The 23,670-nt window shown below is 45.6% G+C and overlaps 1 protein-coding gene across 1 annotated transcript in view; it reads right to left on the bottom strand.

The window, feature by feature from the left end:
- LOC128902130 (microtubule-associated protein 1B-like) overlaps positions 1 to 15,649 on the bottom strand; it is an 86,253-nt gene extending 70,604 nt beyond the window's left edge. Inside the window, exons 1-3 of the mRNA XM_054184541.1 lie at positions 15,380 to 15,649; positions 14,795 to 15,104; positions 9,666 to 9,767 (exon numbers count right to left, since the gene is read on the bottom strand). Coding sequence (XP_054040516.1) covers positions 9,666 to 9,767; positions 14,795 to 14,975 — 283 coding nt within the window. The 5' untranslated portion in view covers positions 14,976 to 15,104; positions 15,380 to 15,649. The remainder of the gene's footprint in view (positions 1 to 9,665; positions 9,768 to 14,794; positions 15,105 to 15,379) is intronic.
- Positions 15,650 to 23,670: the final 8,021 nt, after the last annotated feature.

The following is a 23,670-nucleotide window of genomic DNA, read 5'->3' as shown; positions in this document are numbered from 1 at the left end:
GAAGGTATTTCCTCTGATAACGGACCCCATTTTATTGCAGAAATAGTGCAGCAAGTTTCCAAATTTCTAGACATTAAATGGGATTTACATGCTCCTTGGAGGCCACAGTCTAGTGGCAAAGTAGAAAGAATGAACCAAACCCTAAGAAGACAGATTTCCAAGGTATGTCAGGAAACTCAAATGAAATGGGTAGATGTTCTACCCATAGCATTAATGAGGGTACGAATTACACCCAGAGTCAGGGAAGGTGTGAGTCCCTTTGAGATTCTATATGGGAAACCTTATCCAACCAATTATTTAACTACAAAGGGAGATCAAATGCATATAAAGGGACAGGCTGTAATTAGAGAGTATTTGATTTCTCTCTCACAGAGTTTATCCTCCCTGCATAGGTACCTGAACTAGAAGACTCCGCTTGCCTTGGACACTCCAGTACACCCATTTCAACCTGGGGACACAGTCTACATACAAACCTGGAAAGATGAACTGCTGAAAGAAAGGTGGAAAGGACCTTACACTGTGCTGCTAAAGACCCTACACTGCAGTAAAGGTGAATGGGATCAATTCTTGGATCCATTACACCAGAGTAAAGAAGGCACCAGAGTGAGACCAGGACAAATGGACCTCTACACTGACTGGAGAGCTTAAACTACGAATAACCAGAGACTCTCGATGAACTGTATCTGTTACCTGTTATATTGTTACTCTTACATTATTAGAAAGTGTTGTTAGTCTAACATTATTAAGATGAAAGTTGTATGTGTGACATTGATTAGTTTAGCATTTACTACTTGTGAAGGGAATTTAATTTTACAACTCATCCAGTCATTTGGGAGAATACACAACAGTAGCAGTATAACTGCTTGCCTTCCATTACCAAAATCTGCTGAGAATCCCCTAGATTGGGGAATCTTAACATTGGATCTGAATCGAACTTTTGAGGCCATGGTAAGTAACAGAACTGGACTCCTGAGACTCAAATTGATAGATGAAGCAGTAGGGTGGGTAATTGGCTTAGAAAAATAGCATAAGAATTACAGGGAGAACATTTGCTGGGATGTAGGATGGGAACGCCCCAGACCCTGTACATCAGCATCACTTAAAAATATGTGCTGGAATGTACAAACTGTGTCCTCTGCACCTTGCCAACAATTTCCCTGGGGAATGGATTTACCACAAATTTGGCCTAAGAAGAAGGCAAGTGACATTATATGCAAAGTACCCCCTGGTGTATTGAATGGACTGGAGAGGAGGAATTTAAGGATATGTATATCCAATCATTAAACATAACAAAGACAAGGAGCAGAAAATCCCAAAATAGTAATAAATGGAATTGTACATGAGTCTTTAATTGTTCTACAACTGACTATGGAATACAGTGATTGGGTCTGGTGGCCAGAGCCTTACAATTAGGGTGCCTTTGTAGAAACTATGCCACTCACATACATGATACTTGGACCGGCACCATGATACAAAAAGAGCCTATTAGCTGCAATAAGAAAGCAATGCCTTCCATGGGTCATACGGTCTGGGTTAGTAGTGATGGAACTTGGACTACTCAATTACCCTTAGAAGGAAAAGTGCGTCAACATACTTTAGGTATGTTAACCTTGTGTCCCTTATGGAGACAAAGACCTTTGGATAACCTACTATGGGGGAAATTAAAACAAAGTGAAATAGACCCCTTGTGACATCCATCAACTGCAACTAAGATAGGATGGGCCTTGGAAGCTATCTTCAGCCCCCAAATTACTTCCTTTCAAAATTGAATGCGGTTAAATAATCTGACAGGCCAGGTGGAATTATTAGCAAATGCAACAAAAACTGGATTATGAAATTTAAATACTCAATTGCAAGCAACTTCAAAAATGGCTCTACAGAACAGGCTGGCCTTATATTTGTTACTATTACATGAACACGGAGTGTGTGGATACTTAAACCTGAAGAAGAAGGATTGTTGCATCCACATACCTAATGTGAATGAACATCTGGATCAGCAAATAGATCAAATACAGCAAGTGGCAGAATTCAGTAGAGACATTAAAGCCTCTATGGAGGGGGGAGGATGGTTAAACAGGATGTTACAAGGTTTTGGATTCTCTCTTACTGGATGGTTAGCTAGTTTGCTTCAAGGCATAGTTATAATTGCAATCACTCTAATCATGATTTGCATTTCTTTTAGTTGTACTAAGAAACTGATTACACAAGCTACTGTTGGAAATTATGTAATGGTGATGAAAAGAAATAGTGAGACATATGAGAACTATAGAAAGAAGTCTCATAGTCTCAAAGGGGGGAATGATGTGCTTTAAGAAGGTAGAATGTACTTTTAAAAAGGTAAAATATATTTCAGAAGGTAGAATCTCTCATTAAGTAAGAATAAAGAGCTGTAAAAAGGTCACAAGGCCCTGTGAAACCAGACACATGGTATAAACAATAAATGCCTTACTAATGAATAAACCCTTGAAAAAGAAAAGAAGGCTGATAATAAGGAACGTCCCACCAGAGGAGGCGCCAAAACCGTCTGAAAAACGGACAGCTCCTGGATAAAGCATACAGTCAACAAAAATTTGCACTAACTGGGGGAAAGGTAAAGGTGGCAGTGGGAGATCGCGACCACCGACTCAATTGGAGACTGAATTGGACTATCCCCCCCCACAGTGCTGGAGGATGTGCACATCAGTTAAAGGACCTTGTAACTTTAAATGAAAGCAAGAGACTGTACTAACCAATAGAAATTGTTAAGATAAGATATTAACCAATAATTATAATTAAGGGTGTGTATTTCTGTGTTTTGAACCATATAAATTTTCCTAAGACTTTGTAGGCCGGTGTGCTAGCTTTGTGGATTACCACCTAGCACCCATCTCTGCAGAAATGAAATAAATAGACAATACCTCTACTCTGTGTGTATATTCGCATCTGTACACTGGGTATATGACCCCTCTTTGGGACAACACTAGTGCAGTATAGAATGGGAAAATCACCTCCCTTGACCAGCTAGATATGCTATACTTGATGCACCCCAGGACATGGTTGGCGCTTTTGGCTGCCGGGACATGCTTTTGACTCATATTCAACTTGCCACCAACCCAAACCGCCAGATCTCTTTCTGTGGTGCTGTTCTCCAGCCTCTCATCCCCCAAATTGTACATATACCCAGGATTACCCCGTCCCAGGTGGAGAATCTGGCACTCGCTCTTGTTAAATTTCATACAGTTGGTGATTGCCCAGCTGTCTAGTCTATCCAGATCTCTCTGTAAGGCCTCTCTACCCTTGAGGGAGGCCACAGCTCCTCCTAGTTTAGTATCATTGGCAAACATACTTAATGTACATTTGAGTTCTGCGTCCAGATCATTTATAAAAATGTTAAAGAGCACTGGCCCTAAAATTGAGCCCTGGGGAACCCCACTGGTGACTGGCCGCCAGCCTGATGTAACCCCACTTACTATAACTCTTTGAGCCCAACCTGTCAGGCAATTGTTCACCCATCGTATTATGGACTTGTCTAGCTGTGTGATGGACATTTTGTCCAGAAGGATACTGTGAGAGACAGTATCAAAAGCTTTGCTAAAATCCCAACCCCCCACATCTACTGGCTTCCCTTGGTCAACTATGTGGATGACTAGGTGGTGTCAACTAGATCAGGTTGCTCAGAGACCCTGTTGTTGTTTGGTTTTTTTGTCCCTCATTTTGTCCTGTTGTTATAAATAACATGTATCTGTGGAAGGCACGTTTCCTATCTGAGCAGTAACAGAAAGTCTCCTGTTGCCCATAAGTCAGCAGTTGATGACTGCACTGGCTTAAGTGAGTTCTTCTTTACCTGTGCCAAAGACTTTATTTTCACCAGCCTGCATGTGGCCAGGGAGGACCTTGGCAAAGTCCAAGATGTGTTTGGTGTCTCCTCAGCAGCTGCTTGCCTCAGCAGCGGCAGTGGGCTTGCCTCCTTTGGGCTTCCTAGAAAAGGCTGTTGTTTTTTGAAACTGTCATTACCCCAAAAAGCCTTAACAGCTTTCATTCTGAAAGTTACCATTTCAAAATTTACAATTAAGGAATGTTAGTATCTGGGAATTTTGGTCATGAATACCCATAACTCCGTAGTTTGTCAAAATGCTGTATATTCCTAATGCTTTTGTCAAAGCAGATCTACACTCAGTTAATATCATGCCTAGTAACTTGCAATGTCAGCTCATGGAGTTGCTAATAAAATCCTACAGGGCATGGTTTTAGTGCTATCTTATTGAAAACTGCAGTTAATCAAAATTCTACTATTCTCAGATAGGAAACGTGCCTTCCACAGATACATGTTATTTATAACAACAGGACAAAATGAGGGACAAAAAAACCAAACAACAACAGGGTCTCTGAGCAACCTGATCTAGTTGAAGATGTCCTCACTCATTGCAGAGGAGGTTGGACTAAATGACTTTTAAATGTTCCTTCCCATCCAAACTATTCTATGATTCTATTCTATGATTCTAAAATATAAAGTAACCATAGTGCTTTACTTAGAAGATTTGGGGTGACTAGCTACTGCACAGCTATAATAAAACAGATTTCAGTCTATACAAGGATCTGAATACACATGAATGAAACTGTCAAGTGTCCCCAGGTGGAAGCTGACGGAGAAAGCATCAGGCATGGAATTCTTGCAAAATCCTTTTACTTGGTCTTTTGTGAAGCAGGATATTCAGCTTTATGCAGCTGAAACTTTTTTTTTTAATTAAGATTGGTAGCAACAACTGCAGTTTGAACAGAGCTCTTTCCAAGACTCTCCACTTGCTCTGCCTCACTACCAGATACGCAGTTTCTTTTCCAGCACGTACATGCTACAACTTGTTTGAATTTTTTGTCCTTGAGAAGTTAACATAAGATGGAAGTTATCATCAGTACATGACAGAGAAAACAGAGGCAAGCACTGGAGTAGCCATTTTAAGTCATGTTGCCTGTTGTCCTGGCAACCAGTTAATAAGTTCTGTTACTCATTTTTCACTAGCACCTGACAACATCATCTCTGCAAGATTTGGTATTATTAAGGAGTCTGCTAACTCAGCTGCTTTACAAGGTATCAGAAAAGATCTGCTGGCATTTCCATTCCAAAACCTGTTTTTCAGGTGCTCTAACCACACCGCCCAAGTTGCAGGATGCAAAGGCAGGGTCTATGAGAATGAAGAACTTCCCACTGTAGGAGAAGATCAGGTTCAGGACCATCTGAGGAACCTGAAGGTGCGTAAGTCCATGGGACTGGATGAAATCCATCCATGGGTCCTGAGGGAGCTGGCAGATGAAGTCGCCAAGCCACTTACATTATATTTGAAAAGTTACGGCAGTCTGGCGAAGTTCCTGCTGACTGAAAAAGGGGAAACATAACCCCCATTTTCAAAACGGGAAAAAAAGGAAGACCCAGGGAACTACAGGCTGGTCAGTCTCACCTCTGTGCATGGCAAGATCATGGAGCAGATCCTCCTGGAATCTCTGCTAAGGCACATGGAAAATAAGGAGGTGATTGGTGACAGCCAACATGGCTTCACCAAAGGCAAATTGTGCCTGACAAATTTGGTGGCCTTCTGTGATGTTGCCACAGCATTGGTAGATAAGGGGAGAGCAACCGACGTCATCTACCTAGACTTATGGAAAGCGTTTGACACTGTCCCGCAATGACATACTGGTCTCTAAATTGGAAAGGCATGGATTTGATGGATGGACCACTTGGTGGATAAGGAACTGGCTAGATGGCCGCACTCAAAGGGCTGCAGTCAATGGCTCAATGTCCAAGAGGAAACAAGTGACAAGTGGCGTTCCTCAGGGGTCAGTACTGGGACCAGTGCTGTTTACCATCTTTGTCGAAGACATGGACAGTGGGATTGAGTGCACCCTCAGCAAGTTTGACGACAACACCAAGCTGTGTGGCACAGTCGACATGCCGGAGGGAAGGGATGCCATCCAGAGGGACCTGGACAGGCTTAAGAGGTGGGCCCCTGCAAACCTCATGAAGTTCAACCAGGCCAAATGCAAGGTCCTGCACCTGGGTCATGGCAATCCCAGGCACAAATACAGGCTGGGAGGAGTATGGCTTGAGAGCAGCCCTGAGGAGAAGGACTTGGGGGTGCTGGTGGACAAGAAGCTCAGCATGAGCAGGCAACGTGCGCTTGCAGCCCAGAAAGCCAACCACATCCTGGGCTGCATCAAAAGAAGCATGGCCAGAAGGTCGAGGGAGGTGATTCTGTCCCTCTACTCTGCTCTCGTGAGACCCCACCTGGAGTACTGTATCCAGCTCTGGAGTCCCCAACACAAGAAGGACATGGACCTCTTGGAACAGGTCCAGCAGAGGGCCATGAAGATGATCAGAGGGCTGGAGCAGCTCTCCTATGAGGACAGGCTGAGACAGTTGGGGCTGTTCAGCCTGGAGAAGAGAAGGCTCCGGGGAGACCTTATAGCAGCCTTCCAGTACCTAAAGGGGGCCTACAGGCAGGATGGGGAGGGACTCTTTATCAGGGAGTGTAATGATAGGAAACAGGGTAACGGTTTCAAACTGAAAGAGGGGAGATTTAGATTGGATATTAGGAAGAAATTCTTTACTGTGAGGGTGGTGAGACACTGGAACAGGCTGCCCAGGGAAGTTGTGGATGCTCCATCCCTGGAGGTGTTCAAGGCCAGGCTGGATGGGGCTTTGAGCAGCCTGGTCTAGTGGGAGGTGTCCCTGCCTATGGCAGGGGGGTTGGAACTAGATGATCTTTAAGGCCCCTTCTAACCCAAACCATTCTATGATTCTATAAATTGCCCAGAAGCTGAATATACGATGCACAAATACCACTGTGACAATCCATTCCCTTGATAAGAGCACAAAAAGAGTGTTGGAATTTGGTTATGCTCTCTGCAATATCAATATGTACATTGATGTTCACTACACATGGAGAAGAATTAGACCTCAAATTCCTCAAGTGAAAACACACAAATTCTTTGACAGACATTCTCTTGCACGTCTCTCCTTCGACAGTGCAGGCATACGGCATGGGGACAGAGTTGGCCCTATTTCCTCCAAGATTCCTTTTGGAGAAAGAGTCCTACCCTTTACAGTACTGCTGATCCATGTATCCTCAAGCTGCTTTGAGAAGCGTATAAGCATGTACTGAATTGGCACTGCGATTACCATAATAAACATTATAATCAAAAAGGCTTCAGCCAACAGTCAGACCTAAGAGCTGTGCAGACACACTAAATGACTCTACCCTTCCTCAAGAGTAAACTGTCCCTTTGTTTGAGTTGCACAAAGAGTTCAGTCTCAAAACATTGAAAAACTCTCACATCATCTTGGATGAATACTTTCCTTGGACAAGAGGTCACCTAGTTACTCAAATTCCAGAGAATTTCTGAGTTTGGGACCATTAAGAGAATACGTACTTACGATCCTCTTTAGTATAAATGTTAACAGTTTCCCTGGTTAAACACTCAAAATTCAACATTTGTTGAACAGAAATCAAACATTCTGAAATTTTATTAACAAATGGTAAGAGAAAACTCTAATTCCTATCAAACAGTAGACAAGGCACAAAGGAGCCTCATGCAGATTCAACATCAGAGAACCACAGAGACTAGAGAGACTAAAATGTTGTCCTCTGATCTGTGCAGAGGGATTCTGAAGGTGTCAGTAGGCTTCTCCATAAAATCTGAGAAATTAAATTGGTCAAGAGGGCTAGCTTTATTCCTGGATGTTCCCTCTTTCCCAGTTTCAGGCTCCCTTAATGCTCTTTCAACATAGATTTTGTCAGCTTATTGTTTAAAGATTGAACAGTGCTGAAAAACACATTCTGCTTGTCAGAGATGTTGATGAATTCTAGTCGCATGCAATTAAGCTGCAATTCAACACAATGACAGACTAAATAGGCAAGTCTAGACAAACAAGAAAAGACTAACCAAAAATACAATTCCTAGAGAAAAATTCCTAGAGGATTCTATAATCTTTCTGTTGTAAAAAAAAAAAAAAAAAAGAGAGGTGCACAATCTTATTTCGTTTATCATATGAAAGCAGAGTATTTGCTTTATTTTAATTTATGCAATGCTATCAAGAGGTATCATCTAAACGAGACAGCAAAAAAAAACCTAGACACACTGGAATATTTTTGCTAAACAAGAAGCACAAGATCTTTTTTTTTCCCCTGACATTTTAAAATAAAACACATACATGTTAAAAATGAAGTGCACTGCATATTGCATTCCTCAAAGATAAATTCTGCTAATTTCACTTATCACAATACCCTTTCTGTAAAATGAGGCAACTGATGTCACTGAGAAGTTGACTTGTCTTCATGACATTTAAATTGAAATGAAAGATATGTATTCTAGGCCTGAGTTTACTTCTACGTAATTCAGGAACTACATGCCTTGACCCTAAATCTTCACACTAAGTATTCTTGTATTGGTTCTGTTGTTTTACAAAGCAAGGGAAGAATCATAGAGGTATATTTTTTTCTTAAATCTGGCAATGTTTTACTCTCTATAGATATGGGGACATATGGCAAAATCTGCTATAATCTATGCTGCAAGAGGAAGAATTAGTAACACAAGACATTTTGGTACATTATTAAAGACCATCAGGTCAATGATGTCATGCTAGCAAGACGTCGGGATCTCTGTCATCAATGTATAGCAACTGACCTTAGGAATGGGATGGAGTAGTATGATATAACATTTCATAGCCCTTTTCACCAAACTTGAGATATTCCTGAAGCTGGAATTTATAACATTCATCAATACTAGGTTGTACTAGTCAACGTGCACGTGGTCACAATTTCACCAATGAAAGCAACCTATACTCCTTGGAGAAGGCTATATATTTTTATACAAAACCCAAGATTAATTTCACAAATACTCACTCAGCATTTGTGTTAAAGTAATGAGATGTTAGAAAACTTACCAAACACTTGATTCCCATGCACTCAGAATAAAATCAAATTTTACAATTCACAAAATTGCTGTGTCTTTTTATTTATTTTATGAATCCTCTAAAGGAAGGACAGGCTTGAAGTAAAGGCAGCAGAAGAAAAGATTTAGTCTCATGAGCCCTGTAAAATTCTAATTTCTTCATGCAAGCCAAAGAAAGTTCCTATGAGTCAAGGTAGACCCTCCACCCCTCAGCTTTTTCATACCAAGAAAGAGCAAAGCCCAAGCCATTTGGGGACAAACATGGGGCTTGAGCCACACTCATACAAAAGCCATGACACCATTTCTGACTATCAAACTGTAGAGCTAATCTTTCAGGTTATTTTCTGTACGTGCTCTACCTACCACAGCGAGGAACAGCTTCAGTCTCCAGGACTACTAGATTGGTGCTACATGAACAAACTGTTCAGTAAAAAGTGAGTTTCACTTAACTTTAATGGGGTCCTAAAACTAACATCTACTGCCAAAGTAATCATGGTGAGATACATGAAGCTAACCTAAAAGGCTGATTATTTTAAAGCTTCAGACATTTTCTGTTGTCAGAAAGTTAAAACAAACTATAATTTCCAAGCCATAATTTAAAAGAAAGAAAAAAAAAGTATTCATCATAAAGAACCACAAATGAAAGTGGGCCATCCAATACCTGAGTGTATTTATTAATTCTGCTCTTAAAAAAACCCCAAACATACAAACCAGAACTTTTTCAAACACTTTCAAAAACTCACCTTGAATTTCAGGAGAAAATCGAGCTGAATGGCGAGACACAAAAAGTTTCAGTTCTTCATCCAAATTGCATTCAATCAAGTTTGTGTCCCATGATCGGATTCCTAAAATTCAAAATGCAAAACACATCTAGCTTGATATATGAGCACTGTAAGTTTTAATTCTCCATTTACATGCATGTTATTTGCATATTTTTAAATTCCAAAAGCAGCCTCTCTTCCTTTCAAGCCATGCAGCTATCCTTTGCAAAGTGCTGAGTGCTCAGAAAAAGCACTCTGGACATGGATCAGTCACAAGCAAGAGGAAATCTACATTTCCACAAAAAGGTAACAATCCTTTAAAGTCCCTGCTTTAGGACTGCTACTTCCCACGTCCTAGTAGCCACATTACAAAAAGTTATTGACGTCCCAGAATTGACTTTAAATTAGCAATACACAGATTTATAAAACTGAAAAGAGTGAATCACTCAGGGGATACGTTAGCCCTATTGCAAGACCATTGTATTTGTCCCTCTAAGAAAAAAAAGACAGCATCACCTAGCATGTTGCAAATTAATATTTAAATACAAAGTATTAAATTGCTGACTTCTTCATTCAAAAGCTTTGAAGCATCCCATATTTTAAATTAAAATTTAAGTGATCTTTTATTTATGAAATACCAAAATTCTAGTTTTGAGATTTTTAAAATGCTATGCTTGATCTTTTTTCTTTTAAAAATTAAACATCACATCTCTATTCCCTAACGGTTTTCTCCCCAACTACTTAGAAAGCGAGACACTTGACACATATAATCATAAAATGTATTATTCCAAAATATATTTTTAAGGATTGAAATTTGACCAGGAAAAAAAAAAAATCACTGCAGCCAAAAGGCAAATTTATAGTTTCCTACCATAAGATTTTGATGACTGATTAAAAAAAAAAACCACACAAAAACCCCACAACAAATTAACAGAAAACCATGTTGTAAGATTTTTCTATAGTTTTCTTGTTTTGTTGAAAATAATGAGCAGGCAGTTGCACTACTGGTAAGTCCAGGCACTGCTGCAATTCTGAACACCAACATTACAGTGATTTTTGTTTTTTTTTCCTAAAGAATATCATTAGACTTACACAAATTAGCTGGCAAACACAGAAGGGACTGGAGGTGAGGAAGTGTCTAGTGGCTCCTCACCACATGCCTGACCATGTCTTTGCATGAAATTGTTTAGTTAAATCACTTCAAGGTTTGGTACCTTTGGGGTGGACGAGATGCCTGAAGAGGTGTGTGGCCAACCCCTTACCATACCATGAGACTATCACTAACACTTCTGCTGGTAACTCTGTCAGGATTTCAGGCTGCAAACTTTACTGTCAACACTGCCTCTCATGCTTTATTCTCTTTAAAGGCAGCAAAAATGTCAAGCCTCGCACTGGCAGAAGCCATGTCGTAGGGCTGAAGGATGAGGAGGAGAAAGAGGGGGAAGAGCAGAGAAAACAGATCTGTGCTGCCGGTCTTCCATTGCAGCTCTAGGTAGGTTCTCCATGCAAATATGAACATCTGCATTTCAAGAGCCTGAAGCCAGGAAGAATTCATCCAGGGCTTTTCCTTGTCAGCATCCCAGTCAAGGTAGGAGCAGGCTTCTTACTGGGATATGCTACCAGCTATTAAGTAGGTGCCATTTGAAACTAAATAGATTTGGAAATACAGTATTGCCTGTGTGTTTCATAACTGCTCAAGAGAAAAATAACCAAACTATAACCAGCCACCTCCAGTTCCTGAATTATTCATCATTGTTCAGAGGCATAAGCAGTGAATCTCTTCTTTAAGTCTCCTTATTTTAATTTTTCAAAAATCTCTTGGCCATATGGTGCATTTTTGGAGTGTAGCTTTGGCAGACAAATACAGCTCAGCAGGCTTTAAACATTTTCCAGGTGTTGGAATATTTGAGAGCAAGAAAGTAAAGATGATATAATACCACACATGTATAGCACATCTGAAAACTATGACTAGTAAACTCACATTGATCACAAAGCTGAAGTATATTGAATGAATGAGTGCTGAACTTCAAGAAGCTAGAAGATAATCAGCTTGCTGGCCTCTGACAGCAAGCTTGTGTGGGGAGACTACAAAGCTTTCCAGAGGTCAATTAAGCAATATGGACTATGATTCAGCAACGCTGCTAATCATAGGATCTGTCCACCATCCATCCCTATCTGCTTTTGTCATGAATCCAAATTTGCAGTAGGGATAAGCTTCTGATTAGGCATAGTCAGACTGCTGAGCCAGGCAATGTCCAAAATACAGGACTCAGTGTGAAATAAATAACAAAAAAAGAAAGTCTAGGCATACCATGCACACGGTAGTCCTAGAAGCTGAAGTTGGGATTTGAATAGAATATCCCAAATCTGCAGCTGCATGATCCAGCATTCTGAATGCAAAAATTATGCATATACGTTATAATGTAGTATAATGTATTATATAGATTATATAACCAAATCAGGTTTGGGTAGAATGGAGGTAATTCTGGAACTAAAATCCAAGGTCAATCCAATGATGTATATCATTAACAGCATGGAAGTAACTAATGGAAGTATGACTGAACTGGAGCTATTTCTTTCTTTCTGCAGGCTTAGGAGTGCAATGTCACTAGACACAGGACTTATCAGACAGCAGACAGGGCACACCCAGTGGCATCTGCCAAATCAGTGGAAAAAGTCTTGAAGCTTTTTCTTCGCTCCCTCCTTTTTTGGTGGATGGTGGGTTGGAGGATTGCTCCCTCAAAGTGACATCCTAAATGTAATTATTGAAAATGCAGCTTGCCACACCATTCCCTCTTCATGATATATTAAGAAATGACTCTGCATTCCACCAGGTTGCATAGCATCACACCACTGATGTGTTATCAGCAGATGTTTTCTTTGACACATTGTGCTGCAGTTCAGTGCATGAATCCACACTTTTCAGTGATGGTACTTAGGAGATGTACCAGAGAAGAGAATGAGGCAGAGCTAAAGAACCCTAAACGCATTTAAGGCTCTGTTGAGAATAAAGGTTGAAAGAAGACATTTTTTCCAGACTACAGCATACTTTCCAATGAGAAAGATTAGTCAAGCCCATATTTGCCTCACACAGATAGAGCTTCAGAGTCCCAGTTTACTCATTCAGAACAACGCATCTCAAAATTTGATCAAGGTTTTTTCCTAGCAGGCAAAATCCCAATCAGATCATCTGACACCAGGAGCAGTGAGGTGACTTCTAATCCAAAATGATGAATAAAAAGGCCAAAGCATTCCCTCTGAACATCTAAAACTTTAAGTGGGTGTTATGCTTAGTGGCAAGAGATAGCAACAACAGAGCTATGCAACAGCAACTGTACAATAGAAGCTTCAAGAAGAGACTGAAGAGCATTTCTTCAGAGGAAGGATAACAACAAATGTCTTGAGGGTATAAGTTTTATTCATTTGCTCTATAAATTTTAATAGTTTCATTAAATGCAGCCAATTTACTTCTGATGCAACCAAAAATTAGATAGCATTAGGAAAGTGCAATGCTGAAGAGGCTCTGAATGACAAAGCATCTGCCTCAGTAGTTCTCCCTAGGAGACAATGGCAGCAACAAAGATGAACAGGTCACAGTGAAGCTGGTTAGCTGTGATGAAGCAGCCCTTTACCACAAACAATCATGAAAAAAGAATCATGAGAAATAGCCAACTAAAGTAACAATAGTTGAGGAAACAACAACAGAGACAAATGAAGTCCTAGCTGGACTGCTGAACCACACCTACATGGCAAGGCTGCTACCAATTCCCCTTACCAAGGTCTCTTTCTCCCTTCTAACAATGGCAGGTTTCTGATATTTCTACTTTAACCAGCCCAGAACAAAAATATGTTACAAAATCATGTATCAGTTGAGTTTAATAAACTATAGGGTCGAGCAATAATTTTCTTTGTGCTTCATGCCACTATTATGGCAACTGGGCTTTTTTCCCCTCTCCGTGTACACTGCAATGTATTCTATCAGAAACCACATTGAGAACTTATAAAACTGTCATTTCACTTGTGATACCTTCCTGTATTGCTGTCTTAAGAAAAGGACAAATAAACAGTGAGTCATAGCATCCTGTAGCTGGACAATAATGAAGCTGAGCACTCAGGTATTAGCCTTATTACCCATATCTTTTTCTTTATTGGAATATATATGTGCATATAAAGCTTAGGTCCTGAAAAATTCTCCAGCCAAGAGAAAAGTCTCGTTGCGAAAGTTAGACACAATAGACACAGCTGCATTCTTGCTCAGGGAGTCTGCCACTGAGAAGGAAAACGCCCCGAATCCCGCTGGTTTGGTTTCGCGGTGAGGGACAGGGGTTTGCTGGGGAACGGAGGGAAACGCTGACCAGCCGCCCCACAGCCCGACCGCCCCAGCCCCAGACGCGGGGGTTTTTTTTCGGCGGCGCGGACGCCCTTTGTCCGCTCCGGGCCGCCATAGGGACCGCAGTGCGGACTGCGCCACGCCCACCCGCCGCTGTCTCCGGGCAGAAGGGCTCGGCGGCGCTACGGGTGCTCTGCTCCTACCGCAGCCCCTCCGCCCCAACAATGGTGAGGAGGGAGCTTGCCCTCTTCTCCCGCTGCTAGCTGTAGACGCTCCTGGGGATGGACGCCCCGAGCCGACTGTGGATCTTTGTGCGGGCGGCAGCGGGGAGCCACCGCCGTCGAACGCCGCACGGGGCCCGGCCCGCAGCCGCTGACCGCCGTGGGCGGCTTCCCGGCGCTCGCACCCGACTGAGGGGCTCCGAGTCCGGTGGGGCGGGAGGGGCGTGCGCGCAGACGGGACGACGAGCCCCTCGTAAAATACAAAGAAGAAACCATAGACCACGACTTAGCAGCTCGTGTGTCTGTACCATGTGTGTGTCGCCCTGACCAAGAGCAAGGGGCGGCCGGGCCCCCCGCCCCGCCGGACGAGTTCGGGCAGCGCCCCCGCTCGCCTCGCGCGGAAGGGGAAGAAAACGGGGAGCGGCTGCCTGTCCCCCGCGGCGCCCCTCCGGGCTGGGGGACCCCGCCGCGGCCGCTTCTGAGGGGAAGGCATCGGCGGGGTAGGGACTCCGGGGGGGCTGCGGCGCTGCCTATGGCGGCCCCGCTCCCCACCGCCTCACCTCGCTCGATGTTGGTGATAGCCCGCCGCAGGTGCTCCTCGGTCACCAGCTCGCCGATGACCACCAGCAGGTAAAATTTGCTGTCCAGGAAGCGGTGCGAGAGGCTGGGCGAGAGGGAGGGGGGGTTGGGGATGCTACAGGAGGGCTCCGAGTCCACTTCCACCACCACCACGGTGGCCATCGCGGGTGCCCCGCTCCGCGGCGCTGGGGGGAGAAGCGCCGCTAGACGGCAGCTCCGCAGGAGGCAGGGAATGAGGGCGGGCGGGGAGGCGGCGGCGCTTTTATACGGAGACGGTACAGGGCAGGGACCTGAGGAGGGGGAGGGGGGAGCCAGCGCATCCCCGCACCGCCACTTTTCCAGCATCTACAGCTGATGTCATCTGCGGCAAATCCTCATCGCGGCGGCCCCCGGATGCAGGAAGATCGCGGGGTGCGAACAATGCCCTGAGGGGCCGCCGCGAGGACAGCCTCGGGGTGCCACCCAGCCCGTCACGTGACCCCTCTGGCCGTGCTGCCCCGGCCGCCGAAGGTCCCACGTCCCTCACACACACACACCCTTCCCCTGTGCCCTCCTACTGTCTTATCCTGCTTGTTTGGTCATCTCATGTTCCTTGTACCCCCAGGGCCTCACTCTGCTGGCTTGGCCTCCCAGGGTCTCGGCCTTGAAGCATGGTGGCCGTGCCATGAGGAGCCACAGGTGATGTCCTGGCAGACCTGGTGAGCTCATCTGGGAATGCCAGCATCAGGGTTCCAGCTGTACCCCTGATGCTGGATGAAAAAAGCAGCTCCACTGTCCAAGGCCAAGAGTCCGGTCTCCTGCATCTCGCTGGAGCACTGCAGCAAAATGTGAGGCATATTTCCCCCCCTCACAACTGTCAGTCTAAATATTCTTGTTACCTTTCTTTTTTGTTTGAAAGCAGTTCAGTTAATAAGATATTTCAAACATAGGTTTTCTGCACATGTTCAAGGCCCATAGATATATGACTTATTAAGAAAAGCACTGTTTCTGGACAAGCTGATAAAACCCATACCCCGAAGGCTCCAGGAGTTCAAAGGGCTTTGGGTAACTAATTTTGACCAGACTCAAGCAACTCCAGGGAGCAATGGTATCAGAAAACATCTATAATTACCAAAACAAAGGCTTGCTTCCTCTTGATTACCACGTAAAAGTTAGATATCTGCTCCCTGATACTGAGACCCACTCAAGAGAGAAATTCAGTCACCTCCTAAAAGTGTTTTATCCTCTCCTAAAATGGGATAGAGCAGTCTGAGATAAATCACCTCTCTAAGATGTTCCTCTCACTTTACTGAAAGAAGCCAGGCACTGGTTTACACTAAGCATATAAGGATATAAACTTTTATAACCTGGTTTTTAAGATAACCTCTGGTCCCTGACTGAGAAGACATTTCCTCTGTGTGCAGCTCCTTCCAGTACTGACTGCTCAAATTCCCTGTCTGCTCCTCAGAAACACAGAGTACTTGCCTGGATGAACCAATACATCAGTCCTGTTTTCTTAGAATATGTTCTTTGTTTCAGGGCACACAGGACTCATTCTAATTAACATGTCTTCTTTGCCTGGAGGAACCCACAAAGATTGAAACCCTGTTGTTGTAGGTGCTGGTTAATGTTATATAATGTTATATCTGCCTATAGCACCTAGTGGTTTTAATATGAATAGTTCCTCTGCATAAATACAGACAACATTGAGAGCCTTGACTAATATGGTGTGATATTCCAGTCTTCTTCAATATATTCATCAATGACCTGGATGAGGGGATAGAGGGCGCCCTCAGCAAGTTCACTGATGACACAAAGCTGGGGGGGTGGCTGACACACCAGAAGGCTGTGCTGCCATACAGAGAGACCTGGACAGGCTGGAGAGTTGGGCAGAGAGGAACCTTATGAAATTCAACAAGGGCAAGTGTAGGGTGCTGCACCTGGGGAGGAATAACCCCCTGCACCAGGGCAGGTTGGGGGCTGACCTGCTGGAGAGCAGCTCGGTGGAAAGAGACCTGGGAGTCCTGGTGGACAACAGGATGACCATGAGCCAGCAAGGTGCCCTGGTGGCCAAGAAGACCAATGGCATCCTGGGGTGCATCAAGAAGAGTGTGGCCAGCAGGTCGAGGGAGGTCATCCTCCCCCTCTACTCTGCCCTGGTGAGGCCGCACCTGGAGTGCTGTGTCCAGTTCTGGGCTCCCCGGTTCAAGAAGGACAGGGAACTGCTGGAGAGGGTGCAGCAAAGGGCTACCAAGATGCTGAGGGGACTGGAACACCTCTCTTATGAAGAAAGGCTGAGGGATTTGGGTCTCTTCAGTCTGGAAAAAAGACGGCTGAGGGGGGACCTTATCAACACTTATAAATACTTAAAGGGTGGGTGTCAGGAGGATGAGGCCAGGCTCTTTTCAGTGGTGCCCAGGGACAGGACAAGAGATAACGGGCACAAACTTGAGCATAGGAAGTTCCACCTAAACATGAGGAGGAACTTCTTTACTTTGAGGGTGGCAGAGCACTGGAACAGGCTGCCCAGAGAGGTGGTGGAGTCTCCATCTCTGGAGACATTCAAAACCCGCCTGGACGCGTTCCTGTGTAACTTGCTCTAGGTGACCCTGCTCTGGCAGGGGGGTTGGACTAGATGATCTCCAGAGGTCCCTTCCAACCCTATGATTCTATGTGTTTGGATGTTGCATCCAAAGTAGACTATTTTTCTGAGCTGCTGTTACACTGAAGGCTGTAGACTGCGGACAAGCATTTTTACAGCCAGGTCAGGTGGCTGAGATGACACAGTGATAAAGAGCAGTGGTGCTCATTCTTCACTAGAGCTGACACTGCTAATAAAACAAATGCAATGGCATAGATGCAGAAGAACTAGTAGCAGTTCTAAAGTTGGTGAGGTATTCATGGGTACGGTGTTGCTCTTTGGGTACCCCCATTTGTCTGAGCCCAGCTATGACTTTGGTGTTTCTTCACTGAGCCTGGCAGTTTCCATGAGATAGTGTAGATGTCTACCTAGAAATAATGTCCACTCCTCTGTGGCCATGTCCTATATGACCCCTGCCCTAATAGTCTGTATTCTAATTATAGATACCCTCAAGACTTGCCACATGGTGCCCACTGGAAGAAGCCAGCTTCTGGCTTCTCCCACTGCAATACATAGCTTTGGGATATGCCTTTATTTCAATCGCCAACAAGAGCATCTGGTCTCTGGAGTGTGGAAGGGGCTTTCCAAGGGGACTTGCTAACTGGTTGCAGAATAGACTGGTAGTAGTTCCCAGACATAAAGGTAAAACAATTACTTGCCTCACAAGCACAGCAGGTTAAATGTGTTACTCTGAGAAATGCATGCCAGTATACAAAATGCATTATATGTGCTTTTTAACACTTTCTTATTAAAAACAAAAAAGGTTGCATACATAACTGGAAAATTACCTGAGGATTTGAAAAGTAAAAGGTGAAACGAATGTATTGTGTCAAAGAAGAAAATACATACAGGTAGGTAATACAGATATACTTGAAATAGCCTGCTGGGTTAGTCCTCTATTTTATATTGCTCTGTAAAATATATATAAAAATATGCAGCTAGGACATGGTATGATAAAAGGTGAACTGTTACAGTCAAACTGTATTGTGATGGGAGGTGTTTCACACATTAAAACCCTAAGGACAAGAGGCTGCCTTTGGAAGAAAATGATCTTGTGCTAAACTCTTTAAGGGACGCAGACCTCTGCCCTCATGTACTCAAAAGCATATGCTGCTTCATCTGAGATGAAAGTCAGACAAGAAAAGATGCTTTAACCTCATGGATGTATCTCTGAGAAAGCTGCAGGTTCCCAGCTCCGTGGTCAGTATTCATGCCTGTCCTGGTTCTGGTGGGGATAGGGTTAACTTTTCCTGGTATTCCATGCCATGTGAGCCACGCCCACCCTGAGCTGCCGGGGGAGGGGGCAGGAAGTTGCTGCTTAAAAGCGGGCTGGGGCGGCCCGGGTCCGGCCGGCGAGCGGCGAGCGGCGGGGGAGCGGCGGTTCCGTAATCGCGTTTGTATATTCCCCTATCCGTGTTGTTGTTGTTGTTTGCCTGTTCCCTTTGCTGTTCTATTAAACTGCCTTTGTCTCAACCCAAGAGTCTTGCCTTTTCTTACGATTCTTCCTGTATTTGGAAGGCGCGAGCGAGCGGCACGTGGTTCTTTGTTGCCATCTGAGGCTAAACCACGACAGTCCTTTTTGGCGCCCAACGTGGGGCTCGAAGGGTTGAGATAACGACAGAATCCAACTAGAACGTGGAAAAAACGGTTTTGGTTTTTTTTTTGTATGCATTTATTTTATTAGGTAAGTAGTCACTGGTCATCATGTTGCTTGGTTTGTTCTCATGGCTGTGTTACATAAATTCCTATATGGCTTATGTACTCCCTGCGCTGCTGTTTACCATGTCTGGAACAGGGATGAGGATTATCATTCTGCTGTCCTGTGCGATATCTGTTTATGATATGATAACATCACTGTTCAGACGGCTATTTTGGGGTGTTTATGTGGTTTTGCTGTCCTGTCCGTACATTGGACACCGTCTCTCAGAATTTGTTAATAATTTCCCCAGCCCTTTTGCCTCCCTTTTCTCCTTCGGGTCAGGTATGACAGCTTTTGAGAATTTTGAATATCCTTGGGATACTCAAACTAGCGTGTTCCTAGTGCTATGTCTCCTGAATACGTTCCAGGTCTTGTTTAGGGTTAAGCGATGATTTAAGAATACCACCCGGAGATCTGCTCCGAGGCTAGATAGTCAGGGGTGGCATGGCATGTGGGAGAGCATGGGCAGGTACCTAGAGAACTACTCACCTCCAATGGTCTGGGATTTCACCCCTGAACAATTACAGGACCCTGATAAAGTGGTAGAATATTTGAAGGGAAAATGCTGTGGCTATTCTAGAGAGGCACAACTCACCGCGCTGTGCTGGGCCCTGGCCAGTATCTACCAGGCACTGCTCAGAATTATGCAGCACCCTCAAGGGGAAGAGATGGAAACCAGACCGGCGGCCCCTGCGGCTGCTGCAGCCCTGCGGCGGCTGCTGCAGCCCCTGCTGCAGCCCCTGCGGCGGCCCCTGCGGCGGCCGCGGCCCCTGCGGCTCCTGCAGCCCCTGCGGCGGCCCCTGCGGCTGCTGCAATCCTTGCGACGGACACTGCGGCTGCTGCAATCCTTGCGACGGACACTGCGGCTGCTGCAATCCTTGCGACGGACACTGCGGCTACTGCAATCCTTGCGACGGACACTGCGGCTACTGCAATCCTTGCGACAGACACTGCGGCTACTGCAACCCCCGTGGTAGCCACTGCCACTGAACCAGGGAACCAACCCATGCCAGTATCAGTTGCCCCCATACAGAAGAAGAAGTACACAAAGAAATCAGTTCGCTTAGTAAGAGATGATGATGAACCAGGGCCATCACGACAGCAGGAGGAAGAGGCAGAACCAGAGATAATCACCCGATCCCTATCCTTGAGTGAGCTGCGGGATATGCAAAAAGATTTCAGCCGACTTTCAGGCGAGCACATTGTCACCTGGCTGCTCCGGTGCTGGGATAATGGGGCCAGTAGCCTGGAATTAGAGGGTAGGGAGGCCAGGCAGCTGGGATCCCTGTCTAGGGAAGGCGGCATTGACAAGGCGATCGGGAAAAAGACCCAAGCCCTCAGCCTCTGGAGGCAACCCCTGTCAGGCGTGAGGGAGAGGTACCCCTTCAGCGAGGATGTTGTATGTCAGCCAAGCAAGTGGACTACCATGGAAAGAGGTATCCAGTACCTGAGAGAATTAGCCGTGCGGGAGATGATTTATTATGACTTGGACAATGCAGACTTACCCACAGACCCTGATGAGGTGCGATGCACAAGGCCCATGTGGCGGAAGTTTGTACGGAGCGCACCATCGTCATATGCCAACTCCCTGGCAGTAATGGAATGGAAAGGTGAAGAGGGACCAACGGTGGATGAGGTAGCTGGCCGGCTCCGGCGATATGAAGAAAGTCTCTCTTCCCCCCTTGTCTCAGCTGTGGAGAAACTGTCGCGGAAGGTCCAGCAACTTGAAGAGAATATGTCCTACTCCCCACCTGCACGGGCCAGCATCTCAGCTATTAGAAGCAGGCATTTCCCCACTCAAGAGAGAGAGTACAGAGGGTACACACCACGAGGCACCCTGTGGTTCTACCTGCGGGACCACGGAGAGGACATGAGGAAGTGGGACGGACAACCTACTTCGATCCTGCGGACACGGGTACAGGAGTTGCAAGGAAGGACAACCACAAAAGGGGATCCCTCCAGGAAAAGTGCCGCCCCAGTTTCCAGTGGGCCGTTCCCCAGACAAAGCAGAAGGCCTGATCTTGCTTCTGATCCTCTTGAAGGAACTTCCAAGTCATTTATGCAAGAAGTGAGTAATGGATACTATGACCAGTATTAGGGGGGCCCTGCCTCCGGCCAGGTGGAGGAAAGGGACAACCGGGTTTATTGGACGGTGTGGATTCGATGGCCTGGCACATCAGACCCACAGGAGTATGAGGCTCTAGTGGACACGGGTGCACAGTGCACCCTAATACCATCAAGCTATAGAGGGGCAGAACCCATTTGTATTTCTGGGGTGACAGGGGGATCCCAAGAGTTGACTGTACTGGAGGCAGAAGTGAGCCTAACTGGGAATGAGTGGCAAAAGCATCCCATTGTGACTGGCCCAGAGGCTCCATGCATCCTTGGTATAGATTACCTCAGGAGAGGGTATTTTAAGGACCCAAAAGGGTACCGCTGGGCCTTTGGCATAGCTGCTTTGGAGACAGAGGAAGTTAAACAGTTGTCTGCCTTGCCTGGTCTCTTGGAGGATTCTTCTGTTGTGGGGTTGTTGAGGGTCAAAGAACAGGTGCCGATTGCTACCACAACGGTGCATCGGCGGCAGTATCGCACTAACCGAGACTCTCTGATTCCCATCCATGAGCTGATTCGTCAACTAGAGGTTCAAGGAGTGATCAGCAAGACTCGCTCACCCTTTAACAGTCCCATATGGCCGGTGCGAAAATCTAATGGAGAGTGGAGGCTAACTGTAGACTAGCGTGGTCTGAATGAAGTCACGCCACCGCTGAGTGCTGCTGTGCCGGACATGCTAGAACTCCAGTACGAACTGGAGTCCAAGGCAGCCAAGTGGTATGCCACGATTGATATAGCGAATGCATTCTTCTCAATCCCTTTGGCAGCAGAGTGCAGGCCACAGTTTGCTTTCACTTGGAGGGGCATCCAATACACCTGGAATCGACTGCCCCAGGGGTGGAAACACAGCCCCACCATTTGCCATGGACTGATCCAGACTGCACTGGAACAGGGTGAAGCTCCAGAACATCTGCAGTACATTGATGACATCATTGTATGGGGAAACACAGCAGAAGAAGTTTTTGAGAAAGGGAGTAAAATAGTCCAAATCCTTCTGACGCTGGTTTTGCTATAAAGCGAAGTAAGGTCAAGGGACCTGCGCAGGAGATCCAGTTTTTAGGAATAAAATGGCAAGATGGACGCCGTCAGATTCCAATGGATGTGATCAACAAAATAGCAGCTATGTCTCCACCAACTAGTAAAAAGGAAACACAGGCTTTCTTAGGTATTGTGGGTTTTTGGAGAATGCATATCCCAGATTACAGTCAAATTGTAAGCCCTCTGTATCAAGTAACCCGGAAGAAGAATGATTTTAAATGGGGTCCTGAGCAACGACAAGCTTTTGAACAAATCAAACAGGAAATAGTCCATGCAGTGGCCCTGGGGCCAGTCCGGGCAGGACAAGATGTTAAAAATGTGCTCTACACCCCAGCCGGGGAGAACGGCCCTACCTGGAGCCTCTGGCAGAAAGCACCAGGGGAGACTCGAGGTCGACCCCTAGGGTTTTGGAGTCGTGGATACAGAGGATCCGAAGCCCGCTACACTCCAACAGAAAAAGAGATATTGGCAGCATATGAAGGGGTTCGAGCTGCTTCGGAAGTAGTTGGTACAGAAGCACAGCTCCTCTTAGCACCTCGACTGCCGGTGCTGGGTTGGATGTTCAAAGAAAGGGTCCCCACCACACATGCAACCGATGCTACATGGAGTAAGTGGATTGCACTGATCACGCAGCAAACTCGAATGGGAAACCCCAGTCGCCCAGGAATTCTGGAAGTGATCATGGACTGGCCAGAAGGCAAGGATTTCGGAATGTCACCAGAGGAGGAGGTGACGCATGCAGAAGAGGCCCCACCATATAATAAACTGCCAGAAAATGAGAAGAAATATGCCCTGTTCACTGATGGGTCCTGCCGTATTGTGGGAAAGCATCGAAAGTGGAAGGCTGCTGTGTGGAGTCCTACACGACGAGTTGCAGAAGCCAGTGAGGGACAGGGTGAATCGAGCCAGTTTGCAGAGGTGAAGGCTATTCAGCTGGCTTTGGACATTGCTGAGCGAGAAAAATGGCCAGTACTTGATCCCTACACTGACTCATGGATGGTGGCAAATGCTCTGTGGGGGTGGTTACAGCAGTGGAAGCAGGGCAACTGGCAGCGCAGAGGCAAACCCATCTGGGCTGCTGACCTATGGCAAGATATTGCTGCCCGGATAGAGAATCTGGTTATGAAAGTACGCCATGTAGATGCCCACAAACCAAAGAATCGGGCCACGGAGGAACATCAGAACAACCAGCAGGTGGATCGGGCCGCTAGGATTGGAGTGGCTCAGGTGGATCTGGACTGGCAACATAAGGGTGAACTATTCATAGCTCGGTGGGCCCATGACTCCTCAGGCCATCAAGGGAGAGATGCGACATATAGATGGGCTCGTGACCGAGGGGTGGACTTGACCATGGACACTATTGCACAGGTCATCCATGAATGTGAGAC

This window comes from Rissa tridactyla, chromosome W (assembly GCF_028500815.1).
Source record: "Rissa tridactyla isolate bRisTri1 chromosome W, bRisTri1.patW.cur.20221130, whole genome shotgun sequence".
In the NCBI taxonomy this organism is placed as follows: domain Eukaryota; kingdom Metazoa; phylum Chordata; class Aves; order Charadriiformes; family Laridae; genus Rissa; species Rissa tridactyla.
The sequence above is the reverse complement of the archived record's forward strand: the minus strand, read 5'-3'. Positions and strand labels throughout refer to the sequence as shown.